We start from the raw sequence: 23132 nt of genomic DNA, 5'->3' as shown, positions 1-23132 counted from the left end.
TGACTGCTTAGACTGTTAGTGAGGAGGTGGCGCCTGCCAGGGGCTGGCCACCCTGTCCACCCTTCTGCTCACAGTGACATTTTGTGTGTGTGCGTGTGAGAGAGAGAGAGACAGAGAGACAGAGTCAGAGAAAGAGAGAGAGAGAGAGAGAGTTGGGGAGGAATGCGGGCTAGAAATCACCTTTCCTTCCCTCGTCCCAAATTGTCCCAAAAGGGGGCAACTGGGGCTCTTTCCTCCCACTGCCCCTCTCTTTCTCTCCACTTGTCTACCACATCTGCACTCACACAGACAAACACACATACCCTCACTTACTCACACACACACGCATACATGCACACACACGCACGAACACACACACACACACACACACACACACACACACACACACACACACACACACACACACACACACACACACACAGACACATACACACACGCACACACATACTGTACATGCATTCACACACACACACACACACACACACACACACACACACACAGATGCACACACACAAACACACACATGCATGCATGCATAGACACAGACACAGACACGGGCACACACACACACACAGACGCACACGCACACACAAACACAAACACAGACACAGACACAGACACACACAGACACACACACACGTACACACACACATACACACATGCACACATGCACACACATGAACCTGTAGGATTTCAGGATGTCTTCATACACTCCTGACAGCTCCGCAGGTGAGCTATTGTGTTATTGCCTCGTCGCCCCAATAATACTCTCTCCTACTGTGGCATTCCAAGCTCAGTCCACCACAATGGAGCCCCCACAGCCTGCTCGCAATATTATGCTTGTCCTCCTACCTCTTATAAAACAGGAATGTTCATTGTGACTCCTACAGGGAATCCTAATATAACCCATAAGTGTCCATCACTGCCAAACACACCTCCTCACTCTATCTCTCTCTCTCTCGCACTTTCTTTCTCTCTCTCTCACACACACACACACACACACACACACACACACACACACACACACAGACACACACACACACACACACACACACACACACACACACACACAGACACACACACACACACACACACACACACACACACACACACACACACACACACACACACACACACACTCCTGAACTCTCCCTCCAAATCCCCAGCCTGTTCTGGACACTGGGCTCGGTCGCCTGTAGCAACACGGGATTTGCCTTGAATAGGATACAGAGCACCAAGAGGAATTTAATCTAACGCATTCCAGCGGGACGTTCCGTGCTCAGGGCCCAGCCAGGAATGTCCAGAGGAAAGAAGAGGGAATAGATTGCATGCTTGTGAAGAGTTTGCACTGCATTGAAAATGTTATGAGACTAAATGCCTGATTTGCCCTTGGTTAGCATAGTCACTTCTCTCTGTAAGGAGCCACACTGTCTGCAACCAGACTCCCACATCCCCAACCTCTGAGTTGTGCAAGCATACACACACGAACAGATATACTCTCTCTCTCTCTCTCTCTCTCTCTCTCTCTCTCTCTCTCACACACACACACACACACACACACACACACACACACACACACACACACACAAACTCTCTCTCACACACACAAACACACACACACACACACACTCCTGAACTCACACACACACGTATTGTTCTGCTCCTTTTTCATCAGTAGACTTTCCAGTAGACAAATCTTTTCCCACTACTGTGGCACCTTCTCCAAAAAACTCACACACACACACCCCTGTAAAAACCTTGAAATAGCACACAAAAACACACGCACACAAAAATAGGGACACTTACTGCTCCCACACTCCTCCACCTCCTCACTTACGTATGTTAGACACCATCATGTTTTAATCACACACCACACTCCATCCTGTCATATTACCATGGCAACTCAAAGGCAAGAGATGTCCTTTCCTAAAAGTTTGGCAACAGACTTGCAAAACAAAATCACAAGTACTGTTCTTCTCACCCCTGACGGTCCACTTCATCCCACCTATTGGTGTGATAGTTGTCTCTACTTATATGATTGAGAATAGTTTTCTATTTTGCTTGGCATGCAACTACAGTCAAACTGGATACCAAATGATTTGAGATGCAGCAAATGTAACATTTCGTCTTTGATGACTGTAAACCTAAAACGGCAGAAGACGGATCATTTTGGCTAGCAGACTTGTTTTGGAATAGCTTTCCCTTGGAACACATGACGTTGCATGTTACATAGAGACCACTACATGTTACATAGATATCACTACAGCATTTTCCTGCCTTTCAGCCCAGCATAAATATGTCACAGTTTAACTCGATCAAGACCTTATATGTCAGCAGAAGCAGGTGCACTGTCAACTAAAACATACGGCTCCACATGTTCAAGGTCATATTTTTTTTGTATATACCATATGTTCTTGTCCATATATGCTTGTCATCATATATTTGTATTATTTATTGAGTTTTGATTGCTTGCTGTGCACAGCACTATGGGGGGTCACTGCTATGCATGCATGTTACAGCAGCATCAATGCAAACTCTTAGAAAGTTCTCCGGAAAAACAATAATGTTGTCATAATCTGCTACAGCTTTCATATCAGAATGCCCAAATGGAGTTATCATCTTGTTCCAATAGATATTCAGACTTTACTACTAAAAAAAAACACTCTTAAACATGCCACCGTGTGTATGTGTGTGTGTGTGTGTGCGTGTGTGCTTGCGTGGTATGCGTGGTATAATCATATTTCTTCAACAGCTGACACAAGATTGATACAATGCCCTGTTTTATTTACTTTGTTGAATATAAACAAACCGACTTCTAGCAGAAGCATGTGAATGACTTTGTAAATGTATTTTTTACCGAGAACTAACTTCACAAGTGGGCCACGTCTGTGCATGCATAATGAAGCTGAATCATAAAGACTACCTTTGGAGCTCAACAAAGTTGTGTCAGAGCAACACTGACTCGAAGTGTATGCAGTCAAGGCTGCTTTTTCTGTGTCGCTTTTTTTTTTCTGTAGCATGGAGACTCACGTACACTTATCTCCACACACCCTCAGTCATTAAATGGGAGTTGCTTTAACTTTGTGAACCTTAAAGCGTGGCCACTGGCCCCTGCAGAGCCCCTTGCTTAATTGATTCTCTGCTCTGGCGTTAATGAAAGACTCTGAGCTAAACACCTTACCATTTAATGCCTTTTGAACCGCATTAACTTAATAAGCAGACCCTGACGTCATGTGGGTGCGCACACCACTGTGCCTAGCCATTTTGTTCGTTAACTCACAAATGCGATTATTGAAATAGCCATGTAGTTTGTTTGCTTTGCATAATTGAAAGGTTAATGTGCTTATCGCGATGTGCACCGAGGGCTTGGAGGCTAGGGAGTGTGTTATTTTAATTAGATACGAACAGTAACCGTTTGCTTGTTTTGCCAGTTTACCATGGGCTATGCGTCATCTCTTTCATTCATCAAAATCTCTGCAAAGTAAACATGGGTCTGTACTGGTTATACTTTAAAATGGAATATTTTATACAATGTTGTACAATTAAGTCTTATCGGAGAGACAACATTGCGAAGACGCATTAATTCAATGAGATTGAATTGAATTCATTTTAATAGACAGTCTAAGCTCTTCACTGGCTATATTTGGGCAAACTTTTCAATTAAGTACATCATCCATTTTTATTGATATTAAAAAAATATTATAGAGACATTGTTTAATTTAAACACTAAGTCATAATGAGAGCCTTTTCTGTCTACATGTATTGAGAGGAAATCGAGGCCTGCTAGTTGGAATGTAAGTGTGAGTGACTGGGACCTCCACTCTGTCTGGCTCACAGCTCACACACACATACACATGCACACACACCTCAGCACTCTGTGCACCTGATGATAGATCAGTATCTAAACTTTTGCCTCTCACCTTTGTTAAAGAAATGGGTTAGACATGAGAACACTAATAGACTGTAATGCTAGATGCTCTGTACAGGACGAAAGTAAAAGAAACAAGTGCTCATACACAAATCACATTGTCCATGTTTGTAATGTTTTTTTTTTTTTTTACATGGCTCTCTATATCAATAAGGCATATTCCTTAACCATGCATAGTGTGTGGACAGTAGCTGCCTGCTCAGTGATTCCCAGGCTTCATTGTATAGCCACTGGCCCTGGGGCTGCTGATTATATTCTAGCTACTTAACTGCTCCCTGGGCAAGAATCCCACCAAGAGGAAGCGGGAGAAATGAAGCTAGGCCTGCACAAGCCTTTATCATAACTTTGGAGATCTGTGGATATGAGGCCTAGGATGGAAAATTTCTTATGAAAAGACAATATTTGCCATCGGAATGTGCTCTGGTTATGTGACGGGGGGCAGATGAACGCTGTCGTCTGTTTTGACCTCTCTCTTTCTCTCTCTGCGGGAGAGCGGTGGGGCAGAGGTCTGGCTCAAGCTTGCATCGCTCCATCTGTGCTTTAGTCTGTTTGCAAACCTCCGCATCTCTGTCAGCCTCGCTTCGATTTACTTACTTTTATTTAGATTTATCCACGGCTTTCTCCGGTTACCTCGTCAGCCTGTCTGTTGGTGTCTGCATATTGGTTTCTGCATATAGAGACCCATTCCACTATAGACATATTGAGACCCATTCCACTATAGACATATTGAGACCCATTCCACTTCAGACATATTGAGACCCATTTCACCTCAGTCATATTGAGACCCATTCCACTATAGACATATTGAGACCCATTTCACCTCAGTCATATTGAGACCCATTTCACCTCAGTCATATTGAGACCCATTCCACTATAGACATATTGAGACCCATTCCACTATAGACATATTGAGACCCATTCCACTATAGACATATTGAGACCCATTCCAATTTAGACATATGGAGACCCATTCCACTATAGACATATTGAGACCCATTTCACCTCAGTCATATTGAGACCCATTCCACTATAGACATATTGAGACCCATTTCACCTCAGTCATATTGAGACCCATTCCACTATAGACATATTGAGACCTATTCCACTATAGACATATTGAGACCCATTCCACTATAGACATATTGAGACCCATTCCAATTTAGACATATTGAGACCCATTCCACTATAGACATATTGAGACCCATTTCACCTCAGTCATATTGAGACCCATTCCACTATAGACATATTGAGACCCATTTCACCTCAGTCATATTGAGACCCATTCCACTATAGACATATTGAGACCCATTTCACCTCAGTCATATTGAGACCCATTTCACCTCAGTCATATTGACACCCATCCCACTTCAGACATATTAAGACCCATTCCACTATAGACATATTGAGACCCATTCCACTATAGACATATTAAGACCCATTCCACTATAGACATATTGAGACCCATTCCACTATAGACATATTGAGACCCATTTCACCTCAGTCATATTGAGACCCATTCCACTATAGACATATTGAGACCCATTCCACTATAGACATATTGAGACCCATTCCAATTTAGACATATTGAGACCCATTCCACTATAGACATATTGAGACCCATTTCACCTCAGTCATATTGAGACCCATTCCACTATAGACATATTGAGACCCATTTCACCTCAGTCATATTGAGACCCATTCCACTATAGACATATTGAGACCCATTCCACCTCAGTCGTATTGAGACCCATTCCACTTCAGACATATTGAGACCTGGTGAACTAAAATTTTGATGGCGCTCATTAGTAGTAAAAGCAGAAGGCCATCAACTTATGTCATGGAAAGCCAGCAACAGAATGAGAAGTCAGCCAGGTTAAGGACCCACATTGTGTGTTTGTGTATGGTTTGATGCATATTTGTGTTGTTGCAGTGTGTGCGCGTGTGTGTGTGTGTGTGTGTGTGTGTGTGTGTGTGTGTGTGTGTGTGTGTGTGTGTGTGTGTGTGTGTGTGTGTGTGTGTGTGTGCATGCTCTAAGATGAGATGGCGCTTTGCTTATTCAAAGTTTAAGACCCCCCCACCTCTGAGCCACTGTTTCATTTTGAAAGATGCTTACAAAGTGGGCAAGGTGCTGAAGACTGGGGCTCAGGAGGGGGAGTGTGAACACCTGTTGAATGATGAGGCTTGATCACCAAATACTGTAAAAGAGGGAGGTAGGTGGGCCACCCCTTTCATGACATGGTTAGGTACCAAATGGTCGTAGATACGTTAGCATTAGCTTGTTAGAGTTTAAGCAGTAGATGGCTTGTTGAGTCAACTTTTTTATAAAAATGGGAATCTTGTCTTTATTCACATTTCGGTCATATTTAGTTAACAGCTAAAAAAAGCACATTTTAGGGTGCACTACGGCTTTAGAGTCATGGGGGGTAGTTACATTTTGAAAGCAGAATTGAAGAAAGCCATATTAATGAAGGAAGAACAAAGCTCAGCACACGCTCAGGAGACACAACAAGGTCACAGGAGCTGGCTCGCTAATTACTGTCAACGCTGAGCAGTGTCTCAAGTCTTTCTTCCCTGAAGAAGACAGTATGGTAAAAGGGTTATTTATGCGGCTATCAGCTGGTGCTCAAGCCCTTTTCGATCAGCTCTTGCCAGAGCAAATATGAAGAAGTCTCCATTCTTGCATTGGGTTTTGTATGTCAACATGAGGCTGAAAAATCATAAGTTGATGTATTAGATGTTGAGATGGTCAGGTGTTGGTAGTCAGCATCAGACATGCTTTTCTACTTCTGTGCTCGGAGAATAGGCATCTTTCTCAGCATTTCAATTAGAGAAGAGTGCAATGAGAAGAGTGCAATAAGAAGAGTGCAATGAAGTTTGCCTTTATCCATTACTCTCTCTCTAGACCCTTTGGCTCTTTCTTTGTTTTCAGACGCACTAAAGCGGTCTAGTTTTCAACCAATCTCTCTCTCTGTCACACACACACACACAAACACACATACACACACACACACACACACACACACACTCACTCACTCACTCACTCACTCACTCACACACACACACACACACACACACACACACAGACACACACAGACACACACACATGCACTCACTCACAGGAGGAGCCAACCCCACCACTGGTTTCTTTGGGCACTTGTTGACATTTGCATTGATTGATGTGTCATTTGGGCCAGACGGGGATGAACCGTGGGGCATGCTCACACACCACACACACAAAAACAGACACACACACGCTTGCGCGCACACACACCACACACACATACACACACACACTTACTCACTGAATTTAATGATCCCAAAGTGTTTCCACAAAGCCCCTTTGGCGTGACGAATCCTGGCTGTCACTCCAGCAGCCCTGGCACACTACACCGTAACATGCCAGCCTGTCGCGCGCACACACACACACACACACACACACACACACACACACACACACACACACACACACACACACACACACACACTTGACTAGCTGCAAGGTGGCACCCCAGGTGGCCCGTGTCCTTTGTGTCTGCACCAGTGTGCTGTGAAGGTCGTGAGTTAGGTGCTCGAGTCTGCGTCTGGCCACTAAGGGCACCTGGTCTGCCTAAGGGAGAGGTGCTGAGTGGTTAAGCCAGCGCTATTCTCAGACGGGCGTCAGGTTAGCATCATAAATCTACTCCCTTAACGTCATTACAGCATTGTCATATCAAAATAATGTTTGATGTCAAAGTATCAAGCTCTATAAGGATATTGCAAATTATTTAGAAATAGTATTTGGATTTGTAAATCCTCATTTGCATAGTGCATTTAACAGCCTTTTAACTAGTCAGATAATATTTATGAACTTCATATGTCCAGTGGTGTAGTGCAGGGTATACGCAGGTATACAGAGTATACCCACTTATTTTTCAGTCAGCATTGCGTACACCCACTTCTCAAAACAGGCCGTTTATCCTGTGCTGTATGGGCCTCTTAAAAAAAATAAGGAACCACTACACTACTGAATATGTCTGTATATAATCTGATCTATACAATCCTAACCCTGAACTTCCTGTCAACCAGCTGTCAACTGGCCCTTACCTCAGCCTGAACCTAACCCTAACCCCCACCTCTGACAATCCCCAACCCTACCCTTCACCCTAAACCTGATCCAGGTCATAGCCTCATAGCCTATTTGTATTCTTCAATGTCAGCTGTGTGTCAACAGGTAGTCTGGGAACAAAGAGCAGGCTAGTCATGTAAAGTGGGGCCAATTTCATACAGTAACTGCTAAAAAGCATAAAGTGGTATGTGTTTCTCTGTCTGTGTGTGTGTGTGTGTGTGTGTGTGTGTGTGTGTGTGTGTGTGTGTGTGTGTGTGTGTGTGTGTGTGTGTTTGTGTACGTGTGTGTGTTTGTGAGGGACGGCACAGTGTTCCGAAAGCCTGATATTCCAAAATCCCAATATTTCGGAACTGCGGGCTGTCGGAATAATGGGCTTTCGGAACATTGCCATGGAACCGTGTGTGTCAGCGTGTGCGTGGACATTTATGTGCTGCTAAACTCAGAGAATTTCAATACTGTGACAGTATCGTAAATTATCCAAAATAAAATTTAACACAAAAATCCTGAATCAATGCGAGGTAATCGTAACTATAGGTGTTTGTGTGTGTGTGTGTGTGTGTGTGTGTGTGTGTGTGTGTGTGTGTGCGTGTGTGTGTGCTTTGCAGGAGATCGAGGAGAGTATGCCAGGGCTGGGGCACAGGGAGGCCTGGGTGGAGACGGGCAGTGGCATTGTAGAGGAGGGCAGTGGCGAGTGTGATGATGAAGACGGATGCCAAGGATCTGGAGATGGCACAGGTAAGACACTTCTCCTTTCCTTTTTCCCACTGACACATACACAACACACACACACACACACACTCACATTCATGCACACACATAGACACGCACACCGACACACGCTTAAACACAAACACACACAGATTCATGCACTGTGAATGTGAGTTATCTTCCATTGAGTTTATTGAGTGCACCGTGCTGCGCTAACTTTGGACCCTCTCCTGGTCTGCTTCTAGTGTGCCAAATAACCTAAAAGATGCTATCTCTTTTGTGATTGGCTCAGTCATCATTCAATGCTTGCCATAGTTTGTCAGATACGGTTAAAAAAGTTTCTACATTTCTACCACAGTGGGTGTGTTTAGTCAGAAATTGAATTTACAAAGCTAACCTACTCTCTTTGTGACAAGTGGTGTAAACTCGATACATTCGATGGTTAAATAGCATTGGTATCTGCCGAACTTACAGCTGGCAAGCTAGCCCACATAGAATTAGAAACAGCTTACATTAAAGTTAGCAAGGATTTCGGCTTAGAAAAAAATTAAATACATTTTAACCAAGCGACCTCCGTTAGCTTTGACTCTTTGACAGAAAGTAGTACTAGCCTGGAAACTAAACAGGTTGGTTTCTTATTAGACTCAACCAAATGCCTTTATCCCTGACACAGCGTGAAGCGAGTAGAAATAGTGATGTATGGAAATGCAAAGCCATGCTAAGGTTGCTCCATTGGCTAACCTGAGCAAAGCTGCACCGAGCGACGCCAGTCGTAAAGAAAAACATATGTCCTGAAGGCACAGAGAAGATTTGACACCAATTATGAAGTCAAGGGCCAGAACCCCGCAGGCCAAGAATATTTTCTTCACATCTGTCTCCCCCCGTCCTCCTCAATCACGGGGTTTGTCTGACCTCCCCTTGACCTCCTGCCGTACGCGGTCTCCTCACAGAGACCCCACTCTTCCCTCTCTTTGTATCTCTCCTTCTCTCTTTCTCTTTCTCCATCTCACCCTTTTCACCCCCCTTCTCTCTCCAGCTAGTATACTCTCTCTCTCTCTCTCTCCCTGTCTGCATACCCCAAAGGCCCTTTCTCTGCTACACATCCCAGAAGAGGTGAGCCCCCCACACACACACCATCCTACTTCAGCCCTGCCCACACCAAAGGCTCTACTCTACCCTCCACCAAACAGTTCCACAGCCCGCAGCTTTAAAGTTAAAGCTTGGGAGTAACGCGCTGTGTGTGGTGGAAGCAGTGATTGTCACACACACACACACACACACACACACACACACACACACACACACACACCCCTGGGCCATGGCTGTCCTCTCCCCTCTCTGCTAATGAGTGAAGAGGAAGAGGCAGGCGAGCCCTACAACCCACGGATGGAGGCAGGAGGAGAGGGGTGAGGTCATTGAGGTCGTTCCACACACCTCAAATGAGAGAAGGCTTTCTACAATAAAAGGTCCACAATTTTAAATGAATGGCTTCCCTATCTCTCTATTAATCTGGTTCAAACAGGTCTTTCGAATTTTATCAAAGGACACCCTGCCCTTTTACCTGCTGTGGAAATACCTCTTAATTTTCACCAAAGGACCAACTCTCTCCCCCAGTGAATGCAATTAATGGTGTCCACTTGTGGAGGGGAATGACACACCCCCCCCCCCCCCCCCCCCCCTCTTACTGAGGTGGACTCCTGCACTTGCTGCTCTCTCCCTTATGCCAGAGGGTGCTCTGCTCCTGCTCACTCTTAACTACTTCTCCCCAGGAAAGGTGGGGTCTTGGGCCGTGGGCTTAATCAGGAGTCAGTCGTGAGTCTCTGCTCCTTTAAGAGGGGAGCTAGGGGCTGAGCATATGCTGCTGCTTTGAGGTGGGTGTAGGGTCACACACAGCACCACTGAGCCAATGGCTGATTAAGACAGGTGGTAATATGCTATGGGGATAAGGAGCCAGAATGCAAAGGCATCAGGAGGAAAGGAAATTGGGAGTGTTAGTGGTATAGACCTATAGCCAGCACTGGCAAGCTTGTTGTGTCTCTTTTTCTTCTTTCTTTTTTTCCTCTGTCGCTCTCTCTCTCTCTCTCTCTCTCTCTCTCTCTCTCTCACTCACTCTCCTCTTCTGTCTCTCTCTCTCTTCCTCTCTCTCTCTCTCTCTCCCTCTGCCTTTCTCTCTCTCTCCCTCTCTCCCTCTGCCTTTCTCTCTGTGTATTCCAGTGCCTCTGTGCCGTGCTGATAAGACACACAAAAAGATTATGAAGGGTGTCAAGTGCCTCTGTGGGATGCCACCCTCTCTGAGGCAGGAAACATCTGTTAATATCACACAGCAGCAGCAGCATGGGCCACCACAGCAGGGAGATCAGACCCACGCCCCATGAGGAGAACTGTTAACCAACACGGTCACACAGTCACACAGTCTTACTGGATACGACTTATTGTAATGTTGGCCCTTGTCCTTGTGTTGGTCCGTTCACTTGTGATCTCATCATACTTGCGCTGATGGAGTATTTGTGTGTGTGTAAATGTGTATTTTGATAGTCTCTGTATTGTGTGTGTGAGAGTTAGGGGACTGAAGGTGACAGCTAGTCCACAGGACGAATAGTTGTCCTGTGAACTTGGCGCCTCATACTGCGGCCCGGTGCAGGCTGTGGTCGCCCACTGCTTGGTGATTGAGTAATGCAGCTGCGTCGCCAGGGCTGGGCCTGCAGATTTATAGCCTGTGCGTCACTGCTTGGGCATTTTGTCACACTTTCTATTAATGGGGGGGGAGCACAGAGGGGAGAAAGGCCATGTACAGATCCCTTCTCTATGTGTGTGTGTGCGTGTGTGTGTGTGTGTGTGTGTGTGTGTCTGTCTGTGTGTGTGTGTGTGTGTGTGTGTGCGCGCGTTTGCGTGTGTCTGTGTTTGTGTGTGTGTGTGTGTGTGTGTGTGTGTGTGTGTGTGTGTGTGCATGTGTGTGTGTTTGTGTTTGTGTTTGTGTGTGTGTGTGTGCGTGTGCGTGTGCGTGTGTGTGTGTTTGTGTTTGTGTGTGTGTGTGGCAGCAGCAGCCGTCTCACTGTCCTCTCATCCTTTCCCCCATGCGCCCCCGCGCCCAGCCCAGCCCAGCCCAGCAAGGCCCAGCTAGGGTCTCAACCCTCTCCACTACTGCACCCAGTTTGATTTGTGACTGGTGAGAGCATTTTGTCTGTCTAGATTTCATTGGGAGGTCGCCACCAAGCTCCCCAGGGACTGCACGCTTCTCCACTGACCTCAGGGACTGTGGCCCTGCAGAGGCGTCGCCATGGAGACAGGCGGACGATTGATGGGGAGGGTATTTTGACAAGGCCACGAGACCTGCCTCCCAGGCACATTTTATTAAGTGCCGTGACCCCCTGACCCCTGGAACTATTAATTCATTTTCAGACAAATTCCACACCGAGTATGCCTAGGCAGAAGCTGGGAGGTTATGGGATGTCTCAGTCATTAGAGCGCAGCTCACTGATAACGTATGGGCACATTGTGGAAAGGTCAGAGCCCAGTCACGTACATCTCCCAGTCACTCACAGGCATGACTTGCCACTTTTGGAAAAGATTATTTTAAAAGGATGTTGATTTTGCGCTAATTCCCAGTTAAATACATCTGGAATAGAGTCTGAGGCCACTGTCCATTATTGTCCTGGATCAGTGCAAAAAAAATATGAAAACGTTTTCATATAGTGAAGAGGGCCACATTGGTAGGTGATGCACAAAACGATTAATTCAATTCACTTACTGCCACAAACAGAGCCTCTTCACTGCTTGTTAGAAAAGTACGTACCGCTAAGCAAGGGATTAGAGACAGCAGTGGCAGGCATATGGATGGGGCCGCCTCTGGTATTTATGTCTGTTTTGTATTCAAGACGTGTTCCTGCTGTTTCCTTAAAGTCTTAATTTGATATTTGAGGGGGGGTGGATGGGATGGGGGGTGGGGGGATGCTTGCCTTAGATAGAATGTACAACCCCAGGGGAATTTAATGTGATGGTCTTGAGAGGAATATAATGCTTATTGTTTGTCACATGGCACAACAGGGAATGATCGTTTTTATAATATTCCAATTAAGGATCCAGTGGCAAAACAAACCTCAGTCTCGCTGGTTGAGTGTGATGCAGACACACACCCTCACACACAGAGAGCACATTGACAGCTGCTAGGATTACTACCACATGTTCTATATACCTGTTTGCTGTATAGAGGTATTTGGTATGTTCTATAACCCTCTTCCTGTTCATGGCCACTTAGAAGCTTTTGTGTTTATTTTTCTGCTGTTTTGTCCTCAGTTGAATGAGCTCTGTACTTCTCACACACACAAGGTTGACTACCAGGGTGTTTTTTTTTTCTCTGCTAGTGTTTTGTGCCAAGGATTCCAAGGCACGTATTTCCAAGAAACGGCAAAGAGCAAATACCGCCACGGTTCCTAGCCACCGATCACTCTGAGCAGCCCTGTTGTTCTGGTGATGTACTGGCCACCAATCTTCCCCTTATACCGTCCTTATGCTGCGAGCCTCTATATTTCCTTTCTTTGGACTCCCAAAGAATTTCGGAAGCCATTTTGGACAGCTCATTATAGGCCATTAATCGTCATGTTCCTTTTTTTGTTTATGGCTTCATCTAATGGACTGCAAAGCCAGGAGAAGGATGGTGGCCTGTTTGTGCCCTTCTATTCTTTTCTTTTCTTTTCATTTTCTCTCTGTGAAAAAGTGCTTGTGGTGCTGAAGCCTCCCCTCCATCTCTCTGACAAAACCTCCCGTTCACTGGCAACCCGGGGCCAGGAATCCAGGGCCAAGGACTCCTTCCAGGATCACCATGGGTCTAGAATACAGATGGGCCGCGTCAGGGCGTGCTTTATGGGCGTCTCTTAGCAACGCAGGCTAATGTGGCAACTGCAGAAAAGAGGCCTGTGTTTGAGAAACGGGGTGAAAGATAATGTTTTTTTTCCCCCTTCCTTTTAATCATTTGCTTTGCTTGAGTCAAGCAAAAACAAGTTGAGAATGGGAACAGGCAATTAAGGAGTACGTTTGGAAGCAGTAGATTGAACACAGCCTGCAGATGAAGAGGATTCCTAAGCCGAATGAAGAATTCTCCTGGCAAGATAGCCTAGCATCTAACATTGTCTCCCTTCTAACAGACATGAGTTTACTAACGGCCGATTCCAAGACCAGTCCTAGTGTGGTTGTGTCCACACAGCATGCCTGAAAAGATTGTTTACACAGGGCACTACAGGGTTTGGCATTTTACTTGCAGTCATCGTGGTATGTCACCTCGTTCCATTTTAATCACCTCTTGTTTACTTTAGCTTCTCTACTTCTACCCACACGTTTCTGTCAGATCATGACCTTAGAGCCTGTTTTTTTCCCCGTCACCCCTAAGGACAAGCTGAGGAGAAATCTTCTGCCTTGTTTCTTTTAGTTTTTCTCTATATTGTCTTTTCAGATGTGTTTGCGTTAGAGAGTGTATATCAGTGCCAGCTGAAAGCAGAGTCTCATGGGAAATGGCAAATGCCTGTTGTCATTCCCTGTCACATGTCCTCCTCTGTCTGATCGATGGCGCACCATTCCTGGAAGAGCTGAGTGACACCAGCAGGGCCCTACAGCGATGTCTAGTTCTGCTAAACTGTTCTGCTAAAAGTTATTTAATAAAACCATAACTTGATTCCCATTGCATGCACACTCAATTAAAGGAGCTCAATTAAAATTCTAATCCAGTACACTTCTCATTAAATTCAGCAAATTGTTCCTCACAGTCCTCTAGTTGTCCTTTCTGTGTGTAGGCCGAACAAATACTCTGGTGTTCATACACAGTCCTAGCTCTGCTATAGTAATGGGAGACGAAAAGAGTGGCTCGGACCGAACCACAAGCAAACCCCCTAAAAGCAGTGCCAACACCTGCTGTTTCCAGTCATGTTCCATTCCTTCTGCAAGAAGGTTTATAAGAGGTGGATGTGATCAGCTAACCAAGACATCAGACTCGACTCTATAGAGCAGCTGATGGAGGGAGCCATTCAGTTCTCCAGGAAGTGTATTGATGAAAAACATTTGTGCCAGTACAAAGCAACAACTTTTAACATGTCAGGAAAACCAGAAAAAGGAAACGTCACTCTGCCAGAGGAGGCTTTGAACACCCAATTGACGCCACAGAAGAGCACCATTTTCTTGACACTTCTGTACCTTGAATGCCTTCCTTGTGTCAGTTGTTTTGCGGGTGTTGGAAAAAGGATGAGAGCAGTAAAAGCCTGTCAATATGAAAGCATGCTGAATTATCCTGACATCATTTCCTCATCCTCTCTGGAGGTTGCCAAGCACATTAAAGGCTATGAACTCGCACTTGCTGCTCAGAGGAAGCCACAGAGGAGGATGAAAAGAAAAGGAAAGTGTGAGAGAGGAGAAGAGAAGAGAGACGGGGTGGGAGGAGGAGGGGGGGGGGACAACTTCAGCTGGGCCTCCTAACGCACCATTACGCCTCTCTGTTACCTCGGTGCTCAGTGATTGCGGACACAAGCAATAAAGGAGACTTTTACAGCCTGGTTCTGAAAGTGAAGCAGACTGACGATGCATGTGGAGACGGACTGGGGAAACGACACGAAACCCTGAGCAGCTGCACTGGCGGTCACACACAACTCACGTTTTTTTACTATACCCCAGAAGCCAGTGCCATAAGCACACACAGGGAGAATCCATTTTCACTGGCAGTCGTAAACGTGCCATTGCACCGAAATAAGACACTCACCTGCAGCAAAGACATTCATGACCTTTGACCCCCCAAAGGAGCAACGCCGCATACATACCTTAACCTTCAAGACCACCTGATCAAAGACCCAATTGCCAGAACGGAGACATGCAGTGAGTCCCAAACCACAGCTATACATCACAAACCAAGTCACGAATCACAGTTCTTGTTTTTCTTTTTCTTTTTCTTTGACATGACCTTGCACTGTTAGTTTTGTAACATGAGTCATTCAAGTGCGCGTCGGTGATAGATTTAACAAAAGGGATACACTTAGCACCGGTGAATCACCTCTTTTCTGCTGCAGCTGCCTAACACTCCCTACCTCCAGGGTCAGGCATTTACAGGTCTTCATTCTTTCAGCTGTGCAGAGGAGCAATCTTACACATAATCACTTTGGGTGCCGCAGAATCTTAAAACACCTCCCCATTGCCACTCCTTTGCAAAGCTGATGTTGGTGGAGGCATAGCTAGATAGTTCTTTTGATACCTTTTTTCTTTTGAACTTCTCTTTTGATCCACCAGATGCTTCGGTTTTTACTGTATGAGTGCTGTGAAAGCATAAAACCTTGGACTTTCTGTAAGAAGCGGGTTGCAGTAAAGCCCAGAGAGGCTACAACACTAATCATTTCCCGCTAACTATCGACATGCTCAAAGAAGCTTAGCCACACCTGTTGAAAGACAGCACAATAATTAGACCTTACTGAAATCCATAGCATCAAGGGAAAACACAGTGTCAGTCTTTGCATATCTGAGCATAGCAGCTATGTACTGCTCACGTAGTACTGTAAGACGACTGTTCATCTCACATTCATCAATTCCTCAGCTTGAGCGCTTAATAGAATGTTGACTTTGTTTGTGACGGTGCCAGGTTACCGTGAAGCCCAGGCTGTTCTGTTGGTAGGATCCTTGGGGGAGGCTGTGGCCTCATCACTCCTGTTTGATGCATTCTGGGGAGGCAGGCATTGATTTGTATCGCTCGTCTCGAGCCCATCTCAATGAACTCTGCACATCCTCTCACCGTCACACCCACGTCTCCGTCAGCCTCCGTCAATAATGCTAATTTAATTAGGTGCGCACTGACTAACAAAAGATTTCCTGTTTCAATTCCCACTATTCAAATGCTGCGTGCTGGAAGGACACTTGTAGTTGTTAAGCCACTAACCTTGCCTTGCTTTAACTGCTGTCCGTCTATCAGACTGAACAGTTTTCATCCTTGCGTGGGAGAAATGGATGTGAAAAAAAAGACTTTTCAAATTAGCCTTGAGAAGAATGGGCTGGCCTCAGGTTAAGCTAAGCGATTAAACCAACATCCAGCGCGATTCCTTCATTTAACGTTTTCATCCTAGTGACTGACTTAACAGTGACACGTGTGCTTCTTCTCAGATAAAAAGAGTGGGAAATACACCTTGTGAAATGCACATTTAAGCATCCTGTGGTGATACGAGCCAAACGAATACTGTCCATTGAATGTTTACTCACACACATCATTTTGCAATAGGCAGAAGCATTTTAACCCACATACTTGACACCTCCTGTATTCTGGTTGATGGTGGTCAGCTCAGCTACATTGTGTTACATGGGTCAATTCGTCTGTCCTCTAGTTCCGTATGGCATTTAGGTTTCAGGACAGGATTCAGATTCAGATTGTGTGAAAGCCAGAGAGAGCAGGGCCGCTTCAAGGATCGCTCGTACAAACCTCCCCTACTGCCTCATCACATTCAGAGCCACATGTGGCCCGTTTCCACGGCACGGCTACCGTGATGTATAGGTGGTGGGAAATGACAGGCAATTTACTGCTCTCCATTTGGCACAGTGACAGTGTTGTGACAGAACCTGAACCTTAGTGGCAGGTGTACATGCTCCATGAATTAGTAACTAGCAATCTTCTGCCATTAAGCGTTTATTCTTGTCGTAAGTGTTAGACCAACCTCTGTGTGTGTGTGTGTGTGTGTGTGTGTGTGTGTGTGTGTGCGTGTGCGTGTGCGTGTGCATGTGCATGTGTCTCTCTGTGTGGGTATGTGTGTGTGTGTGTGTGTGTGTGTGTGTTCAATAATGTGGACACAGTTGTGCGCACAACTGAACATGTGTGTGCTTAATATATTAACGTCTTAAATTGTATGTATGTGTCTGTTTCTGGGTACATAGGTTTGTGTTTAATAATGTGCACCGATGTTCTTGCTAATCTCTGATAGTGTGTGCACTCACACTACACGTTGCCAGTACTCATTTTGACTCATTAATTTCTTTCTCATTCTTCTCCCAAACAAATGTACTTTGTACCATGTACCAACCACTGTTTTCTTTTTTTGACGGGCCTGTTCTGTCTTGTTGAATCTTGTTTTGCTCTTTGTTGGGATTAAAAAAATTGGGTAACAGTGTGTTCCTACTTAATAAGGAACTCTCTCTCTCTCTCTCTCTCTCTCTCTCTATCTCTCTCTCTCTCTCTCTCTCTTTTTAATGCGGTAATGAACCGAAAGTTGTTCTGTCTCTCCACCCCTGCTTGTCCTGCCTGCCTTATTACAGAGCCCGGCTCGGCTTTCATTAGCTGTTAAAGCACCAAGGCTCTGTAGCTCACCAGGAAGCACTCCCAGCGGACTAATGGGGCTGTCCTTCCCCGCTGTAAAAAAAAAAAAAAAGAATATATATTAAAAGTTTAAGATGCCGCCGCGGAAGGAAGGGAAGAGTAATAAAATCATTGTAAGGTGCACTGACCTCCTAACGGCTAACATGGTTAGTGTTAATGTGCTCTTCAGAGTTGCCTTGGGATCTTGACGGCTACGGGCGGGGGATACGGCCCAGGGCAGGGCCCGGTGCGCTATGGAGCCGGCTGCCAGCTGCAGGGTAGATTTCTGCTGAGGAAGCTTTACAGGCACCCAAAAACAACTCAGAGACCACGCCACCGCCATGAGGTGGACATCTGGAGGGATTGTGTGTCCAGTGGGGAACTGCTGACGTCTCCTTGTTTTTTGGTTCACCAGTCACTGCTCGCCTCGGCTGTGTGGTGTGTGTGTGTGTTTGTGTTTGTGTGTGTGTGTGTGTGTGTGTGTGTGTGTGTGTGTGTGTGTGTGTGTGTGTGTGTGTGTGTGTCTGTGTGTGTGTGTTGACCTGTGGTGATGGTGTATATCCTAGGCTGAGCTGGTAGCGTTCTGTTTGGGAGAGTGAAGGCAGGCCCATCCCTGCGTGTCTGCAGCTGCCCAGTAGGCCTGTCTGTCCTCTCCTCCGTCTGTCTGTCTGTCTGTGCCCCTCTGAGCTACAGATGAAAGGATGCAGAGGGAAATGACAAGACTTGCTGGTAATATCCGCACCCAGAGAGACCACATCTGGTCAGCAAGCCCTGCCAGGGGTCACGGGGGCCAGAGCGGAGCCCGAGGGGCCCTCGCTTGCTCACCCATGCTGGCGAAACCCTCCGCTGCCCCTCTCCGCTCCGCGCTGGGCCCGGCGCCACCTCCACCGCCACACACTTGAAAGGCAGGTGCGTGAGTGGGCCGAGGGCTCGGACAGGATTTGTGGAATCCAGAATAATCCATGGGCTAACGCTGCATCGAGCTCACCATATCCTGTGTAGCCCAGCCCAGCCCAGCCCAGCCCAGCCCGGCCAGGCCTGCCCCCATCCCCGCACCCCATCCCAAGCCCGGAATGTTCCGTGCCTGCCAAAGGCTACAGCTGCACCGCACCTTTGCGGAGTTATCAGCTTAAATTAAATAAGGCCCCCACATGTGAGTGCGGGTGCTTGTCAGTTTTGTGTGTGTTTGTGTGTGTGGTGCGTCTGTCAACTCCACAAAAACATCGATCCGTCTGTCTTTCCTGCACCATAGGTTATTTGTTTTGCATCTCCCTTTCCCTGTATCTCTTCCTTTCTCTCTCTCCCTCTCTCTCATTCAGTCTCCTTTTCTGTGCCTACTGTATGTCTCTCCCTTCTCTCTTACCTGAGCTATGTTCGAAACATCCACTCACTCACTCATATTCTATAAAAATCTATTGAGTTCACTATGTCGGGAATCAGGCGTTCCAATTTGGAAACTACAAGATGGCAATTGAATTGCTATTAAAATGCAGTCTAAATTTTACATGTTAATCAAAAGGTTAATGTGGCTTTCGTTTCATCACTCATTCAAATAGTTTTCTTGATTTCCTAAGGGCATTGGTTCCCAAACGGTGTGACGCAGCACACTGGTGTGCTGTGAGGCAAGTCCAGGTGTGCCGTGGGATTTTGTGACAGCCATACATTATTATTGCAATTTACAACTATATAAAATAAGGCTTAGGCTACGGTAGACAAATGAAGATCTTAGGAAGTGTAATACAAATCCTAATTAAACTGAAACCATTTGGATTGTTGTGGTATACTGGAGAAATGATTCTGTAGCGCATTTGAACAATACATTTTGGGGGGCGCGTGTGAATTTTATAGTGCACTATATAGTGAAGAGAAGGTGAGAATTCAAACAGCACTACAAAATGGCTGATTCACATCATAGTGGAATATAGAGTCAGTGAGTGTGTCTTAGGATCAAACTGCATCCATTAGTTAGCGTGCTGAACACGACCAGGCCATTTACCTTTGATTTGTTTTTCACCGTCCATCTGGCCGAACCTGAGTGCTCTCCTGCCTGATGTGAGTGGACAAACCCTGCCTCTGGGTGGTGTGGTTGTTAACCACGGGAAGGCACGAGCCTCAATGACATTAAAGGAAGCGTATTTGTTCAGTCATTACCCAGTTACATCCATAATTTCTAGATCTTTCTGTGCGTTGATGAGAGAGCCTGGGACTTGAAAGGCCAGAAGGGAGGGTGATGGATGGGAAGTTAACTCATGTTTTGCCAGCTCTAAAAAAGGCAGCTGAAGAGAGAGAGTGAGCGAGAGAGAAAGAGAGAGAGAGAGAAAGAGAGAGCAGTGACAGTGATGGATGCGTGCCGCTGTGTGTTTTGTCTGACGTCCTTTGGCAGAATCATGCTGACTGTGTGCTATTATTGCTACACTAGGAGTGCAGTCAGCCACTGGACTGACCACGCTCTCTCTCTGTGTCTCTTTCCACCACCTTTTCATTCTGTTCACTCACTCTCTTTCTCTCTCCTCTGCTCTGTATCTATCTATCCACGCTAATGCTTTCCACCTTTTCATTCTCTCCTTCTCTCCCCTCTCTCTCTCTCGCCACTGTCTCTACATTCCATGTACAGACTCTCTTTCCTGAGTTCTCTCGCTCTATCTCTCTCCCTCTCCCTCTTCCTCTCTCTAGCTCTCTCTGTCTTTCCACTCTTTCACTCTCTCTCCTCTACCTCTTCTCTCCACTCCCTCCCCCTCCCTCTATCTATCTCTGTGGTTCCCTCACACATGCTCTCTCTCTTATTCTTACTCTCCTGGGACAGCAATAAAGTCAGGCCACAATGTACTGTTTGTCCCCTGTAATAACACACACACTGTAGTAACACACACACACACACACACACACACACACAAACACACATACACACAAACACATACACATAGGCAGAGACAAGCTACATTTATTTGCCAGGTACCAGGAAAGGCTTTAATAAGTCAGGACATATTATGACAACCCCCTGGTGAATTGTATTGTGTCCATGTGTAGTCCTCTACACACACCCTTAACCCCCCCCCACACACACACACACACACACACACACACACACCCCCTCTATGCCATCCCTCATCCCACTCAGCTAGTCCTGAGCCACTGAATATGCCTCAGAATGTCCTTCAGACGTGAGGTACGACCTGCAGATGAAACAACTGCGGAGCAGCCTGGTGTAATGGAGTAGACCCTGAACAGCCCTACTGTCACCATCGCCCTGTGTAGCGGTTTATGTGTTTGTGTGAGTTAAATGTGTGAATGTGTGTGTGTGTGTGTGTGTGTGCGTGCGTGCATGCGTGCGTGCGTGTTGTGTGTGTGTGTGCATGTGCGTGTGTGCTATGGTGTGTTGGTGTGCATTGGTGTAGTTGTGTGTGTATGTCTTTGCCTCCCTATTTGTTTGTTTAATCACAAAAATCCCACACATGCCTTTGAGCTGCCAGGGCAAGCAGCATTAAAAATGAATCACAATAAGTGGGAGTCATTTTTATCATGATCTGTCTTCGATTAGGTGGGGCATCTGTTTACGGGAACGGGCGTTGTCTCATCAGACACAGACTCTCCTTCTGGTGAAATCAGTTCCCGGTGTTTACTGCATGCAGAAGCCATGATTATGCCCCGGGCCTTTTGGCTGAGCAGGAGCAACATCAGTGGTGGATATTTTTCACGCGTTGTGGTGCTAGTTAATGATACTCCCCAGTAATGACTTGCCGGAATATTTATTACATTTAGTTGGTTCAATAATGTCTCGTGTTTTTGGCCTGAGTCTGAGACTCTGAGTTGTAGAGACGCTTGTTGTTTGGAAGTTTCGATGTGTTTGTTTGCTTCACTTTACTTGTACTTGTTTTGCTTGGATGCAAAGTGGGAAGGCTGATTGTTGGTGTTGATGTCAGACGTGACAGATGGCACAAACCGGTGCAGGTGCACACTGGCGTGATGGTTTGCAGGAATCATGGGTAATGTGCCTCTGCTCCCATCCAGCCGTGCAGAAAACATTAATTTACCCCTCCCTCCCTTGATTTCTATCACTCTAACACACTCACCCACACACACACACACACACACACACCATCCTTGTCCTTCTATCTATCTCTCTCTTTCTTTCTCTCTCATTCTCTCTTTCTTTCTCTCTCTCTTTCACCTGCTCTCTCATTCTCTCTCTCTTTCAAACTCATACACACACGTACTCTCCCTCTCTGTTTTACTCTCTATCACTCTCTCCCACTTTCTTTCTCACACACACATTTGCTTTCTGTCATCCCCTCTCGCTATTTTTCCCCCATTTCCTTCTCTTTTCATCCATCTCTCCCTCTATATCTCTCCTGGAGATGAACTCAAATGCATGTCTTTCTTTTTCCCTTCCCTCCCTTTTTCCCTTCCCTTCCCTCCCTCTCTTTCATTTTGCATAAATTATGCACAGTGGTCTTACTGACGCTAAAGCTGCTAATTAGAACATATGCCTCTGAAGTGTAGCCATAGGCAGCCCCGTGCACTATTATATTTAATAACCGCTAACGCTCGTCACACAACGGAAACGCTTGCCTGCACAACCACGCCGTGCCGTCTGCTCCCAGAGGGGGTGGCCGGGATGAGACTCATTAAAGAATAAGAAATGTGTTTCTGTGTTTATCTTCATCACCATTAAGCGCACTGGACTGGACTGCTGCTTGCAGTGGGCCATCACGCACACGCTATTGTCTGGAGGCAGACATTTTCAGGGATTTTCCCAGGTCAATTATAGATGATGATTGGACAACGTGCGGTTAGTGTCTGGCTGCATTTTTCTGAGCCTAAGTGGCTGTGATACCCGCTGCAAAGGACTGGGTAAAATAACGATGAAAAAAATGAAAATGTATATTTTTACATTAAGCATATTTTTGCACACTTTTATAGTGTGACAAGCCATATAGAGAAACTTAGCTAAAGATATGAGCCGCAGTTGATGTTACTGTGGTGTAGGCCGACTCACCCACTCAAAGTGCCCACATATTCTTTGTGTATATCTCAAACAGTCGCAATGCTGGACCTCTGAACTTAGGCTACATGCAGTTTTGTTGTTGTTG

The 23132-nt window shown here is 45.9% G+C and overlaps 1 protein-coding gene across 2 annotated transcripts in view; it reads left to right on the top strand.

Annotated features, from left to right (window-relative positions):
* gpc5c (glypican 5c) overlaps window positions 1-23132 on the top strand; it is a 145361-nt gene that overhangs the window by 103121 nt on the left and 19108 nt on the right. For both annotated transcript variants that reach the window (XM_080836533.1, XM_080836532.1), the window contains one exon: window positions 8639-8768. In XM_080836533.1, coding sequence (XP_080692659.1) covers window positions 8639-8768 — 130 coding nt within the window. The remainder of the gene's footprint in view (window positions 1-8638; window positions 8769-23132) is intronic.

Source organism: Sprattus sprattus (genome assembly GCF_963457725.1).
Source record: "Sprattus sprattus genome assembly, chromosome: 4".
In the NCBI taxonomy this organism is placed as follows: domain Eukaryota; kingdom Metazoa; phylum Chordata; class Actinopteri; order Clupeiformes; family Clupeidae; genus Sprattus; species Sprattus sprattus.
Note: the sequence above shows the minus strand (reverse complement) of the source record. Positions and strands in the feature narration are given on the sequence as shown.